The sequence below is a fragment of the Rhodamnia argentea genome, chromosome 8, assembly GCF_020921035.1.
Source record: "Rhodamnia argentea isolate NSW1041297 chromosome 8, ASM2092103v1, whole genome shotgun sequence".
In the NCBI taxonomy this organism is placed as follows: Eukaryota; Viridiplantae; Streptophyta; class Magnoliopsida; order Myrtales; family Myrtaceae; genus Rhodamnia; species Rhodamnia argentea.
Window position 1 is genome coordinate 24,159,132 of NC_063157.1, and position 16,255 is coordinate 24,175,386.

The following is a 16,255-nucleotide window of genomic DNA, read 5'->3' on the forward strand; positions in this document are numbered from 1 at the left end:
GGGTTGGCAAGGGTCGTCGGCCCTGGGTGAGGGCTGCAACGCCCTCATCTAGCCAGATCCGATGAGGGCGTCTCGGCCCAAAGTGAGGGGAAAATTAAATATAAAAATATAAAAATCCATTATTAAAAAATTTCACATCGGTGCTAGCCGACCAAAATTGATCGAATGGACGGAATCAATACAAATACAAAATTTTTAGGACTGAATTGACACAAAAAAAGAGCGTAAGACTAAATTGAAATAATTGCAATAGGTTTAAAATGTTTTTAATAATATGTCCATAAATTTCAATATGAATTGCTACATACACCTTTCCTACAATTAAGAACTGGCCAACTCCCCAAATAAAAACCCCCATGAATATCCCCATTCCTTAATCATCACCGACACAAAACTCATATGTTCATACAAAGCAACTGTCTTTCGGTAGTCAAATTTTATCAAATGCTCGTCGTGCCCAGACACGCAATCGTGTCTGCCGATCAATGTGATATTTCCTCGTCTTCCTAATTCTTGGACTCCGTTGAGATTCAAATCGGGTGGATGATGATTCAAAGGCAACCTGCGAAGAGGATAGACAGCTCATTTTCACAACCTTTTGGCGCCGTGAGTCGCGATTGGTGCCATGTTCCAATAGAAAGTGGGCTGTACATTGATGAGCGCCATTGACCGTAGGGAAAGTAATGTCGGATAATGGTTTAGTACAAAATTTCTCCACCGTGGATCGGCCTATCTAACAAAGATCGTTTATGATGTGAGTATATTCGGAACTCATATCTTATTGATACCTCTCACTTAGTATCCATTAGACCTGATCATGAGTTTTGTGGCCCTTAGATGCGTTGTGAGGCCCAATCTGAGCTACAATTGTCCAAAGGCATCTTTGGGTGGACATGGGTGCAGCTCTATTTATAGGCCCCGCAGGCCCTATCCGTAAATCCATAAATATTTTTTCCATTCATGGCGGGTCTTGGCTATAATTTTTCCCGGAGTGTTCATTTATGTGAAAATTTTTCTAGAAAGACCTAAATCTATTGTAGGACTACCAATTTGATCTTAAACTTTTCAATTTAGCCAGTTTAAATGCAAACATCTTTAATGATTTTCAAATATAGTCATTCTTGGGAGGGAAATCATTGAAGTTGAAGATTTTTGCATTTATTTTTTAAGAAAAATTGATTTTCTTTCCCTTTTCTCGTATGGGCAATCTTGATGATGGCCCATGACAGGTCATGGCTAATATTGGCCACAGGCGAAAAGAAAAAGAAAATGAAAAAATCGAAAAAATTCAGAAAATTTAGAAAAAATTTTGCGAAAATCATCCACATTAGGGCTGCTTGTGCCACATCGGGCAATATGCGCCATGTCAGTAATTTTTGACTAAAAGTGGCCGGATGGACTATATTGAAATATCGCCAAAAGGTTTAAGACGTATTGACCAAATTGAAAATTTTAGGACTAAATTGGCAGCCGTACAATATGTATAAGACTTTCGAACAATTATCCCGTTTACGAACGAAAATCCTTTTTGAAGACATTGGTTATCCGAGCATCTTGCAAAACCCGGTTCATCCCCTAAAGTCACGGTAGCCCGTCCATACCACCATATCCAGGTAATTATCGAGACGAGAGGTCCCTAGAGGTTGCCTTAGAGTACCTTATCTTCATTCGGACTCGACCTACGATTTTTCGATCATAGTGTACACTTTTGAGTTTTAATCAAGGTGCTGATACGCGCAACATAGGCAATGGTTCTTCATACAATGGGTAGAATCTTTCCAATGAGATATATGGTGTGGAGCATGTACATGAAAGACAAAAGGTACTTAACTTTAGTATTTTATTTTGCCTCATTAGGCGAGAGTGATATGGATTGAAAACAGCTTCCCAAAGAAAATTCTTCAGAACAGGCAATGTAATTCCAAGATGTCGTGCTTGGATCGGTGAAAGATTCAAATGTCGGCAGGGCCACGGGACCCCCACAATTGCAACTAATCGGTCTTGATAATGACCTGTTTCTTCATTAAAGAAAGTGGCAATCAGCCCATATCTATTTTGTCCTTAATTTAATCCTTATTCCATTTGCTGGCCGGAAAGTTGTATTTGTATTGGAGGACTTCTTTCTAATGATTCCATAACCTTGGATTACTCCACGACCGTTTGCCCAATTAGGGAACCCCGACTTCTCCAAGGGTTTTCTTATTGACCTTCAGCTTGAGAGGCGGGGGAGGCTCGGATATCTTTGTGAATCCAGGGCAATATTTAACCGACGTCCACTCTTATATTATATGAAAAATGTATCCATCTTTTTTTTTTTTTCCTTTTCAGTTTTGGAGAAAGTTTCCTCCAACGATTTGATTGTTAAATATCACAATTTGGTTAATAGTAATTGTAATGGTTAAACTTATTGGGAAAATTACCAAAAAAGTTTCAAAAGCCTTGTGATTTTGCCAATTCAATTCAATTTTTTTTTTGTTGCCAATTTAGTCCTAAACCTTTTGTATATGTGTTAATTCAATCTATCCAGCTAATTTGGGCCACAAATCGCTAATATGAACTTTAGCTGTCTTACGTGACACAGCTGGTACTGATGTGGACATTCTTCATAATATTTTTATTTATTTTTGAAATAATTTCCTTTTCCTTTTTTCCTTTTTTTTTCTCTTTCTTTTTTTTCCCTTCTTCCTTCTTTCTCTAGCCGGTCGGACCTGGGCGACCCACTACGAGCAAGGGCCAGCAAGGTCCAGCCTCACCCGGCCCACGGCGAGGCCAACTCACCCAGCGATGGCGAGGTCGAGGCTCGCTCTCGCCGGCCCTTGCCTTTAGCCAGTCATCGATGTTAGCGACTTCTTGCCAAGATTGGCCGGATGACAAAAGTAAAAGGTTTAGGGCTCAATTGACAAGAAAAAAGGTACATGACTGAATTGACACAATTACAATAGGTTTATGACTTTTTTAGGGTAATTCTCTCCAAATTTAAGACCACTAATGCAAATTCTTATTGGACTGAAGTACATAAAGAATTTTTATCTAGAAATTCAAGTTCTTTGATTATGATTTGGATGAACGGTTATGTGTCCGGTAATAATTTTAAAGTTACAACATACCTCGAAACTGAATGCTGCATTTTCCTAAAAGCTGCTGCAAATATAGGAGTTTGTCAAAGACCTTATAAAAATCACAACAACTCTTCCACAGCTAAAATTGCCGCAGAAAAACTATACGATTAGAAAATTGAATTTGGACTGTAGCAATGTATCAAAATTTTAATTGGCAATGCATATGCTACTGTTATCTTCCTAAGGTTAAAGGATCATGATCTCTCTCTCTCTCTCTCTCACGCACATTGCGTACGTGCATGTATGTATACTATACTTCGATGGTTACATACGCTGTTGCTTACCATATTAGCTTAAAATGCCTAAATACTTTCATCACACAAACCTTGTACTGTACTCGATAGGGAAAAGTGCATTGGAAGTTTCAATTTTTTTTTTCATGATACTAGAGGCATAACTTTTCGATCGCTTATTTAAGTGTCTTAACTTTCAAATTTTATCCATTTAAAATTACTCCAACGATTTGGATCTTTGAAAATGGTGACGTATCACTATTCTAATGATAAAATCGCTCTTGCTTGACTTTTATAAATAATTGTAAATGAATCGAGATCAAAATTCTAAAAGCAGTTTGGAATTAATATCGAAATTTCTCTCGTTGTCTGATTTCTTGGACATGTTATTTGCATTTTACATTTCATGTATCAAAATTTCTTTGAGAAGGTAAGGATTTCGAATTTCCCAGATGAAAATAAAAGAGAAATTGCACCCACCACGGGCATGGCGTGTTTAGTGAGAATCAAACCCTTTGGCGCCGGCGTAAACCATAGTTAGGGGTTCGAAACTCTCCCAACGCGTTTTTCGGACTTAAGTGGAGGGGCCCTTGTTGGTGGGCTGCGGGGCCAGCCTCCCTTCAGGTATAGTCGCCGTCGGAAAGGGCGAAGCCCGATTACGACCGACGGATCCTGAATCATAAAAAATAATAATAATAATAAAAGAGAAGTTGCACTTTACGGTTTGCTCTGGCCCCTGGGGAAGAAGGCATACACAAGATATACGAATATTCCTTCCATGAAGGAGACGTTTTGTTTTAAACAAGCAGACAAAACAAAAAAGCGAAGACTTAGGTACCTTTTTCATAAGGGTATTTATAAAGCTGACCGATAAAATCAAATTCCATAATCGCCATTGAATGGATAACATATGTACTTGAAGCTAATCACTTAACCTAAAATTCACAGATGTCAATTATTTATCGGTCACCATATAAGTATCTTTTTCCTTAAAGGGGTTTTATGGCATCACAACCAAGGGTCAGCAGTTCCAAGGTGGACAAGTTCCAGGTCTGAAATCTAACGAGAACCTATCGTGTCACAACCGGCTACTAGCTTTAGGAATCCTAAACCTACCCTGTAAACTTTGGAACCGCACACGCTCCATTGACTAAATTAAAAATGCATCAAAAGTCGAAAGATCACGTTGAATTATTCAAAGTTTAAGAATGACATTGCACATTAAGCTAAAATTCATATACTCTATTGAACAAATTAAAAGTTTATAAATCATATTGGAACCATTTGTGCTGTTTTCCGTTTTACCGGAGAAGATCGCATGCATGAAGAAACTTTCTATGAATTTTTTTTTTAAAAAATGAGTAAATTGACGATGCGGTTTTAAATTACCAAAAGGAGAAAAGTACTTTGACCTAATTATCCTTCCAGATTCGGTGCTAATTTAAAATTGTCAAGTTGTACAAGAGCCTTAAGGGGTAAAGACGGTCGATGCAAATTAACGGGAAGTCCTCTTTCAACGCTACTTCCATCTCTATCCTCCACCCAAAACCATTTAAAATTCGACGAGTGGGGAGGAACAATGTCACATCCTAATCTAAATCAATCTCAGCTTCTTGGAAGATCCTCAAACATAGTTTTTTTTTTTTTTTTTTTGAGTGGGAGCACGTTCTTAAATTGAGCCGACCACGGAAACTGACTACTGTCATGAGATTACTGCATGGAAAATTAGGGTTTCGGAGCAAGCTGGCGAAACAGTGAAGACGAAGTTGACTTATACGGTCGGTGACGACGAACGTTACTATTCTTGTACCCCTAATGTTCTAGAATGCAAAGATGTATGTCTACTTCTCTCTGTCTTCCTCTCTCTTAGTTGTTATTTTTGGGTTCCCCGCGTGAATGTTTTCCCCCAAAATAGGAGTACATGATGTACGAACGGAGGACAAATTATGATGGCGGACTTAGTTAGCATTTATAAGTCATGGGTTATCTGCCCATTAATCATTCGTATATTATTCCATGTTGGGACTATTAATTTTTTTCAACCTATTCGAGTTTTGGGTAAATGTTCTTAATTGAAAATTGGGATGCAAATTAGTTGATTGTTGTGTTTTGAGTCTCTCCCTCTGTGGAGTGTCAATGGTGATCCTATTAATCGTAATTCGCAAATTGACCCTATTAATCTTGTTTCACAATTTGATTAGGGCCTCTTTAATTAATTTGGTGTATTTCAAGCGAAGCAGATTTATCTTTCAAAAACTGACTGAAAAATTTCCAACATGAATATTCAGGTTTGTTTTATAAAAGATTAACAACCACAAAATAATTTCATATTTTTTTCTGGCATTTGAATCCCTTAGGCAACAAATTAAGGAAAAATCATTTCACAGACAAGTATGGAAAATTAAACCATTTTTTAAATATTCTATGCACATCGCACTCATTCATTACCAAACATAAAACTCTCAAATTTCAAAAAATGAAAAATTAGAAAGAAAATTTCACTCCAGGGAAATGCACTTAAATATATGTTTTTATTTTCCGTCCTCATTGTGAGTCATTGCACACGTTAATATATTCATCTCTTGTTATGGTGACCAAATGGTCCATTTCTATAAATAGGTCCAGACAAGATCTAATATGTTATCTGAAACACAAGCTACCATTTCTGGTGTTAGATAAAACGCATACGAGCACATCCCTACTTTAGAAACCTAGGATACAGCAAAAGAGAAACGTGATGGAGGATCATCCGACAGGCTTCAGGTTCTATCCAACGGAGGAAGAGCTCATCTCTTTCTATTTGCACAACCAGCTCGAGGGCTTGCTACAAGACCGGCTCTGCCGGATCATTCCAGTCTTCGACATTTATGCCACCGAGCCATGGAACCTTCCAGGTAAAAGAACATGAAATCATGCATGACATTTCTTCATTTCTCGACTCTTCGCGATCATTGGCACCGAAAGAAATCATCGGTTCTGACACATATGCAAACTTGTGTGTGTTTTGCTGCCGCAGAGCTTTCCGGAGAGCTGTGCCGAGAAGACAAAGAGCAGTGGTTCTTCTTCGCTCCGATGCAGGAGCGAGAAGCCAGAGGAGGGAGACCGAGCAGAAGCACGGCGGTGGGTTACTGGAAGGCGACTGGATCGCCTGGCTACGTCTACTCTTCGGACAACAAAGTGATTGGGATGAAGAAGTCCATGGTCTTCTACGTGGGAAAAGCTCCAACAGGAAGAAAAACCAAATGGAAATTGAACGAGTATAGAGCCATAGATATAATCTCACCTCCCAATTCCAATTCTTCAAGTTCTAGCATGCCCGTGTTTAGGGTAAGCTCATCCATGAACTAATTGAACTTTGGTCTTCATTTTAGTGGTGGAAAACATTATACAATCATTGCATGACTTGATTGATCGACAACTTTGTATATATTTGACACAAATAACTAAAATTAATAGCTATGCCCATGTTTAGGGTAAACTTGAAAGTCTAAACCTACATGCACTTGTCATCTCTTCTTTTAGTCAATGCAATTGAACCATTTGTTTTGGGACTTCATTAGATGAGTCATGCTTTTCGTTGCCCTAATTGGAGGAATGAGAAAATTTCACATGATATCGGAGCTGGATGTCATGAGTTCAAATCATTTCAGGCCCCTTATTTACCTTCCCATCATATATTTCCACGTTGTAGTTTAGACCAAAGTCCAATTTACGCATGAAAGGGAGTGTTAGGGTATCTAAATATTAAATCACTCCTCCGTTTAACAGCTTAAACTTTTACAACACTTGGCAGTGATTTCTTAAAATCTCACAGTATTCTGAACAATAGATCGTACTCATGAACGTCACCGGATTTAGTTTAGTTTAAATATGCAAACGAGTAGTTTTCATATTTATGACTTACCTATTAGAGGATCAATCAAAAGAAAATTTTGAAAATGTAGCCCTTATTAAGTAGTGCCAGTAAATTAAAAATATTATGCGCTTAGCTTAGTTTGCCAATGTTATATGCTAGTGTACTAGAGACATTCATTTTTCATTCACTCCAGATGCAACATAAAAAAAAATTCCTTATTTTTTCCACTTGAAACCTTGTAGTTGAGGCATGATTTCACGTTGTGCCGAGTGTACGTTGTGTCGGGGAGCTCCCGAGCATTTGATCGTCGGCCATTGGAGTTGGTGGCTGCAGAGACAATACAAGGTATAGATGGTGGAAGTGGAGGCAGCAGCAGAGATTGCGGATCGGTGTCCTCATCAAGATCAGTGATACAAAATAATGCTGAAATTTCCAGTTACATGGGGACGACTAGTATGGAAACAGAAGAACCTATATGGGATTGGGAACAACTCAATTGGTTTTAACACAGCCCTCAGAAAAACAGATTTCCTCTGGATGAATTAGCATCTTTGACAGAAAAGCTGTTTGTCAATTGATTCTTTCTCTTTATAGTTTCCATAGGGTTCTTTAAAAAAGTCAAGTACGGATCTCATCCACTGATTGAATAAACTTCCGAATGGGAAAAGGGTTAATGTTTATAGCGTGTCCTCTTATTATGTGCATCTGCAAGAGAATCATAAAACATCTTGACCAAGATGCAGAACGTCTAGTATAAATTTTTAAGAGCCTTTTCTTTTAGATTCTGTTGTACTGTTAAGTGTGCTTATATAAATATATGTATGCTCCATAGGATGAACATCGAAAGGTAGTGCTAGCTGACCTGCATATGATAGTTCACTCTGCTCTATTCATGTAAGGAGAAAGTGGATACAGAAAGTGCAATTGCAGACAAATTAAGATAATCTAGGATTTGAACAGGTAATAGACCTAATCTAGGATTTGAACAGGTAATAGACCAAAGGAGGAATTGGCAAATTTACTATATCCGCGGACAAAAGAGTTGTTTCGCCTTGTGATCAAGAAGAGTTACAGGTGAGAATCAAGAACAAAACTTTCACTGCCCTATATGAAACGGATTCCACAAGAATTGAAAACCCTAAAGACTCGCCAAGCAAGAATTCTCTTTCCATTTTCCTGTCCTTCGTTTTTTTATATATATTTCAAAGACTCGCGTGCATCTTCCTTTGTTGAATTCCTTCCTTTATAGAGAAATTTCAGAAGCGTACAGTTCATATGACGGCGACCAGTAGATGAACGGGTGCACACGACTAAAATCTTGAAGGTTTTTTTTTTTTTTTGAAATGTAAGATCTTCTTTTATTCTCCTTTCTTCTCCCTTGAGGAAAGAGGGGAAAAACACTCTTAAGCCACTTTCTTCCAGGTTACTTCTTACCAGTTTCGGTTCCTCCGCTGGCTTTAATCGTCTGCATTTCCGTCCCCACTATCCCAATAATTCATCCAAGTGCCCTCCACTTACCAATATTTTAATCACCACATGCTACTTCCACTTTCCCCCCAAAAAAGAAAGAAAAATTATGGCCTTATTCCGGTAGTTAAAAGCATCCTTCTGAAAATCGTATTATATATAGAAGGAAGATAGCAATTATATACTTACACTTTTGACCAAACGACCTTATAAACCTTAGTTTGGCAAATATCATTACGTACCACTTCGAAAAAAACAAGATTGCCCTATTTGCAAACTTTCTGTAGCACCGCTTAGATTTGGTGCTGTTCTTTTTAACTAAGTTTGAGTGTTTTCTGGTGGGTATGAAAATTCAGGATTGTGGGGATTGAAATTTTTCGAAAGAAAGTGACATTTTCATGAATAGGTACGCGAGGATAAAAGATCTGAATGTGTAAAGTGGTCTCCCAAGATGAAACTCATGCATACACTTAGTGTTTTGAAATTGAAGGTATGTAATGGTTGATCGTTAATCCAACTCGTCTTTGTACCTAAAGCTACTTTCATTCTCGATGCACTCGAGCTTAATTATTATGCCAAGTCAAGTTTCTCCAGAGCAACCGTCTTTCCCACCATCTTCAAGAAGTCAATGGCGTATTCCATGTGTTTTACGAGTATTTAGAGAGAGAGCCTTGAACATAATCTCTGACAAATGATAAAGCCAAATCTATCACCAAAGCCTCGCCTCTTTGACTTGTGACGTTGAACGGCCAATGATGTCTTAGCTTCAAGTCATGAAGACTAATATGATGCATAGGAAACTTCTTCGAAACTTTAATGAATTCAGTTGATGAGGCATTTTGCCTTACTCTTTTATGTTAAGTGCAAATCAATTAATAGAAGAAATTGTGGTGAGAATTGTTTAAAAAATCCTAAATTTATTGCACTTTTACCAATTCAGTCTTAAATCTTTTCACCTTTTACCAATTAAGTCCTAAACTTTTTCACCCTTTGCCAATTAAGTCCATTTGGCTAATTTTCATTATAAATTGTTGATATGGACGTTTCCCGTCCTACTTAGCACGATCAATGCTGACGTGGATAATTTTTTAAAAATAACAAAATTATTTTTTTCTTTTCTTTTTTTGCTGTGGCCTACAGGGGCCCAACCGTGGGTGAGGATCGCAGCCCTCGACCGGCCTCACCCATGTCTGAGCAAGGCTTCCTCTCCGGCCACATTAAGGAAAAAATGAAAAAAAAAATGAAATTAATAAAAAAAAATTAAAATATTATAAGAAATAATCCACGTCGGCATCGATAGTACCGCGCAGGGCGATCGAAATGCACCTAAGTGGATTTCAATCAAGATTAGCAGGATGGACTCAATTGACAAAATTAGAAGGTTTAGTATTGAATTGGCAAAAATGCAATAGACTTAGGACTTTTTGGACAATTTTCCCGAAATTATGGCAAATGTTATCTAGGCCAGCAATCTTTTCGAAACCAAGGAACACAAATCTCTTTGTGAAAACGGCATTTTGTCTTGATCTTCAATTACAGTAGCGGTAAGCAAGAGTGGACCTTACCAGCAGACCACTTGCCAAAAAATCAAAAACATTGTGCCATTTAGCGACGACATAAAACCCGTCACTGGACAAAACTGTCGAAAACATCCGATCGGGTCGTGATCGAGCTAATAACTATCATTACTTGGGTTCACCGGAATTGGGTGAGGTGGGAAGGGAGGGAAGGACGAAATCAGGGGGGCAAAAAAACAAAAGGGGTCAGTGGAGAAGATCGAATAGAAAATTGTGAAGTGTTCTAGAAGATGAGTGAAGTGGCAAAGGGAAATTTGGCCACGTGGAGGGCGCCAAATGTGAGCCTTCTTTTTTTGTACGTAGTTGTCTTGTTATAGGTGCAATCATATGTATATTTACATGTATCCAATCTGTTGATCTTGTATGTGGCGCGTGCATGTATGCATATATCTATGTGTGTGTATGAGTATGCGCACATCAAGACATTATGCTTTATACCTAATCGATGGGGGCGGCCGAGCATCGTATTCAGCCTGAGGCTCCGTTTGTTTCATAAAAAATGAATAATTTGAAAATCATTTTTCTAAAATTGATCGTCATAATGTTTGAAATAATTGGTCAATGAAAAAAAAATATTGATGACTACAATTTATGCCTAATCATTTCCATAAATGAGGAAAAAAAAATTCATTCATTCATTTTTTTGAGCTCTCTGAGCGATCATTTTTTGAAAAAAAATTCAAATTATTCATTTTTTCGCGAAATAAACTTAGCCTAAATGTTTGTAAAGAAGTCCTATCAAATTCACCATATACACGTCATAGGACCTAAGGGTGCCTAGCTTAATAGGTAGGCTCAAGAAGGAAACTGATTTGCTCTTTCGATCAGATCAGTGAACTTCTGGACTTCATTAGAGAGGAAGATATCCATTAGCGAGCTTCTCCATATATCCATTGACTCATGGTTTATAATAATACCATTTGAAAGAAAATGTTGACCGCAGTCAATCCGGAACAAATTGCAGCAAATTAGGGCTGTAAAAAATGTTGGATTATATTGTAAAATAACAAGAAAACATTAGATATTTGCCATTATATTTATATATGTTTCAGATGCATTTGTACCGTGCTCCATGCGTTTAAAATGTTTTATTAACACAAAATTCATTCCATTTCCGCCAACTACTAACTCATTTAACAAATTACTTATAAAAAAAAATCTTAAACCTATTGCACTTGTGTCAACTCAGCCATAAAGCTTTTAAGCTATCTAATTTATCCATAAATCTTTTGATAATTTGCCGACAAAATTCATTCAACCAATTTTGGCCAAAAATCAATAACGTGGACACCGGCTGCGTCTTACGTTGCACGACCGATGCTAATGCAAACTTGATCGTTAAAAGAAAAAAAGGGAAAACTAGAATCAGCATGGAATTTGTCAACAAGCCCAACAGGCTTGATGAACATAAAGAAAAAAATGTATTTTTGTCCTTGTCCTGTAATACCTTTTTAATCAAGTTCTTGTAATTTTAGTTTTTTCAAATAAAGTCTTTTTATCTATACACAATATCTATTCAAGTATCTCCAATACAAAATTCGATGAAATTCAGCTTACATGGCAGTTGGAGGACGTTGGAGTTGGACACCAATCGTAGGCGATAAATAGAGAACGGGCCGATTTTTTTTTTTTTAAATCTTTTTATGCTTCGACGATTTCACCATTTATGATGGGTGTTCACTTAGGAAATATTTAATCTATTGCACACATTCACATCCTCCGACGGCCACAACAGCTAGATATGGCAGCAGTTTGAGTCGGATGAACTTGGGCAGATATTTGGGGCAGCACTTTGCTAGAATAACATTCTTTTGATGACTATGAGAATAATAGTATGTCATGAGCTACAAATTTTTTAAAGAGTGTACCCCAAATTAATTTTTAATTAATGGTTACTTATTTTCTGTGGCCCAAAACAAACTGTTATATGTTCGATTCCCTTTAGTGTAAGTGCAATGACCTGGCTAGACATATCGGGAAAATTGTCATACAAATTCTAATCATATTACACTTTGTTAATTCAGTCACAAGCCTTTTTATTTTGTCAATTGAGACCCAAACATTTTCACATTTTTCCTATTGAGTCCATTCAATCAATTTTAATAGGAAATCGTTGATGCGAACGCCTAATGTCTTACGTGGCACAACCGGTACCGACGTGGAGAATTTTTTTATATTACCTATAATTATTTCAACTTTTAAATTTTAAATTTTTCTCTTTTTCTATTTTAATGTTTTTCTTTTCCTCTTTTTTTTTTTTTTTCTGATTCCCTTCTTCTTGTGCCGGTCGGCGGTGACCGACCATAGGAGAGTCGTTGCTGGCCTCGCAAGATCTAGTGAGGCCGGGCGAGCCATAACCTCTCCAAATATGGCAGTGCCATGCGAGCCATCACCTACAAGCTTGAGCCTTGTTGGCTTGTGGCAAGGCTTGAGCTCGCCTACGGCCTGTTGCTGGCCATCGCCATGGCTAGCAACAGGCAGAAAACTTCAATAAAAACATAAAAATTAAAATTAAAATGAGTTTACGGAGGAAAATCAAATCGGATTTTTCACATCAAACAGTGGAAAATTTTTTCCAATTCATTTTCAGGTTTCAGCCAAATATTGAAAAATATCGTCATATTCCTAGAAAATAGCTTGAAAATATTTTCTAGAAACACCATATTTTTGGCGAAACAAACGGAGACTAAGTTTAGAGTAGAGTTCTATTTTCTAGATTTTTTTGTCCTGTCTTTGAGAACTTGAATGAAGCTTCTACACGGAAAAATTGCACCTCGAATTTTTGTTCATCAAAAGGACTTAAACCATGTCAGTTCATCAAAAGGACTTAAACCATGTCAGTTTTCTTGAAAAGGTTGCCGACTTATTTGAATCAACTGAAAAATTTGATATGATCAAGTTTCGTCATGAATTCGAGAATTTACAGTACACTTTTCCTCATTCATACTAAGGAAAAGTAAGAATTTTTAGTAGAAAACCCCTACTCAGCAACTCTTTTCATAAAGAAAAATAAATTGCAATGACATCAATATTAACATGCGATGTGATGAACTCCGTGAAATTCATTGTCGTCGATCTCGCTCAATCTAATTTAGAGCGATTCTAGTAATTGCAAGAACTTTAGTCGAAGCTATAGCCTAAAATTCTATCTCAATTCTTGAAGCTGCATTCTCTTCCTCCTTAAGTATATCAACCAGTGAAATCATTTCTCTCGTTGACTCTATAATTACCAGCGTCACTAAACATTGACGTCATGATCTGCCACTCCTCATGTGACGGTGACGTCATGATCCCAGATGACGTCCTCGGCTGCTGTGTGTGAACCTCTTGGATTTCTTGCGGCGCAGCACTCTTTGAAGCAACTATTTGGGTGAATGGATGTCGAAACATTGAAACATTATATCTCGCGGTATAGTATATTTATCATGGAGATTTCTGCTTTGACTACTATGATAGGAAGCTGTGGGAGATAATCTGAGCAATTTGATTGGATAATTCGTGTTCCAATTAGATGAATGTTGCCTAACTCCTACTTAGGTTTGATTTGAATATTGTGATTTTGAACCGAGGGAAAGACTCTCCTCTTCTCTTCTGTCTTATCCTCGCTAATTGGAGGAACACGATTCTTTCTGATTTTTTTGCTTTGCGTGGTGACGAGATGACTGTCAATTATTCTAGTTCATAGTCTTCTTCGAAGCAGGATATCCTCCACCACCAAATTAAAGTGCCTATAATTAGGCATGCTTTGATGACCGCCTTACATGGAAAAGTCCGGACAATGGTTCTATCTCGAGTTTAGATCGGGGCGAAAATCAAGATCCTGAACCCCGAGACTAGGGTTGGGCTCGACCCAAAATTCCTCGGCCCAAATAGTCTAGGCATGATAATAGGTCCGACTTGACCCATCCAACCACTTGTGAGCAAAGATAAGGAAAATATTTGACTTAGGCTTTGTTTGTTTCATGAAAATTAAATGATTTGAAAAATATTTTTCTAAAAACAATCGCTTGAAATAATTAGCCAATAAAAAATATATATTATGAACAGCTATTTATGCCCAAATCTTTTTGTGAATGCTGAAAATATTTTTTTTTTTCATTTATTTTTCTGAAGGATATAAGTGATAATTTTTAGGGAAATATTTTTCAAATCATTTATTTTTCTTGAAACAAAAAAAGCTTTTATCTTTGAAATACTACTAGGAAAAGATAAGTCAGAATCCTTCCTTCTGCGGCCATCCGATAGTTAACAAATTTAGTTTAGTAAAAACAAAAGATTGGTTCATAACGTTACCAATTGGTAATGCACCAAAGGAGTGAAAACACTTTACCTCAGGAATACATTTGGTAATGCTTCTTCCACTGCCATGCAAAGGCTTAAAGACATTGAAATAACCATATTTCTTACCGATATTATCTTCTTCTTTATTTGTTATCTTATTCTTTCCTGTTCTATGTTTCTCTTCCTCTTCTCCTCTTATTTTCTGCTTCCACAATGGTAGCTCTGTGAACTATACTCGCCCTCGTCGATGCGCCTCAATCAGACATCGTGACAAGCAACGTCTCTGAACCCTCTCACATCATCTCTGTATGAACTCCTCCTGCTTTATCTCTCCGAAAGTCATGGAGGCTACAACCTTTGACCTTTGTTTGCTGGCCCATCTCCGAGCGAACAAGCCACCGGAGATCACAACCTCCATGGCCGCTGCGAGGCGGTGGTAGCTCAACGTCGGCAAATTTGACAGATGTGGTGGCGATGAGCAATGGATTCACAGCTGGGTAGAGAGAGAGATAGATATGGGGGCTATTGTTTGATTTCTCACACATGTGCAAAGATATTATTGTAAGTTTCAAGGGTTTTTTTATGATATAAAGTAATCCGTAATGCTGATTATTCAAGAGGGTTCAATTCGAATGTAAATTGGCCATATTGAATGTGGAGGATCTACACTTCTTGCCATATATACCTCCTTTCAATTAAGATATATCTCCTTTCGACCAAAAAAAAAAAAATTAAGATATATCTCCACAACATTTCCTGCATAATCCTTAATAAATACCAAGTCAAATCTCATATGCTCATACTAAGCAACTTTCATCGTGCCCGGACACGCAATGCTGACAACTGATCAATGTAAAATTTCCTCATCTTCCTAGTCTTTTCCGCGTTAGGGAAGGTTATTTTAATAAGCTAGGACTACGTCGAGATTCAAATTGAAGAGTTGATCATTCAAAGACCACCTGGCCGAAGAAACAGACAACCTATAACAGATAAAACAAACGACCATGCAAGAGGATGGACGGCTCATTTTCTCCACCTTTTGGCTTCGGGAGTCACTATCGATGATGTTAATCGAGCGGCCATGGTTGATTTCATGACATGGCATGTTGGTTTATAATTTAGGAAAAAGTTTCTCCACCGTGGATGAACATATCTTACAAAGTAATTACGATGTAAATAACTTAGAAATTCGTGTCAGAGTAATACCTGTCACTTAGTGTCCATCAAACTCAATCATGGGTTTGGTGGCCAATGGCCTGTGCAAGCCGGACTCGAGCTATAAGTACCTAAAGGCATCTATGGGCAGACATAGGCAGGGCTATAATTGTACGGCCTCGTTAGGCTCCGGCCTGACACGTCCAATCTGCAAGTTTGTTTTATATATATAATGTGTGTGTGTGTTTGTTTCTTTCACGGGCAAGTCTAGTCCATAATTGTGGGCGGATACGGAGGCCCGACCCGAGCATGCTCATTGATCACTTTTTGTGGATTTTTACTTACGAACGAAAATCCTTTTTGAAGACATTGCCATCTGAATTTCTTGAAAACCCCGATTGATCTCCTAGAGTCACGCCAGGTCTTTCATCCCAACATATCCAGTAATTATTGAGACGAGACGTCCCTAGAGTTTGTCCTAGAAATGCTTTCTCCATTGGGACTCGACCCATGATTTTTGGGTCACAACTTAATATTGAGTTTTATGTTGAAGTTATCTTATATAAA

At 37.7% G+C, this 16,255-nt stretch overlaps 1 protein-coding gene across 1 annotated transcript; it reads left to right on the forward strand.

The window, feature by feature from the left end:
* The first annotated feature begins 6,029 nt into the window (after positions 1-6,029).
* On the forward strand, positions 6,030-7,895 carry LOC115735343 (NAC domain-containing protein 90-like). Its single transcript, XM_030666553.1, has 3 exons — positions 6,030-6,246; positions 6,369-6,679; positions 7,451-7,895. Exons 1-3 carry the CDS (start codon positions 6,090-6,092, stop codon positions 7,712-7,714), a joined length of 732 nt encoding a protein of 243 aa, XP_030522413.1. The 5' UTR covers positions 6,030-6,089; the 3' UTR covers positions 7,715-7,895.
* Positions 7,896-16,255: the final 8,360 nt, after the last annotated feature.

Bases quoted from the DNA above. Each gene is read 5' to 3' on its own strand.
- LOC115735343 (XM_030666553.1), top strand. From the start codon at position 6,090: ATGGAGGATCATCCGACAGGCTTCAGGTTCTATCCAACGGAGGAAGAG. The intron at 6,247-6,368 runs GTAAAAGAACAT...TTGCTGCCGCAG, and splicing joins CGAGCCATGGAACCTTCCAG to AGCTTTCCGGAGAGCTGTGC. The intron at 6,680-7,450 runs GTAAGCTCATCC...GAAACCTTGTAG, and splicing joins CTAGCATGCCCGTGTTTAGG to TTGAGGCATGATTTCACGTT.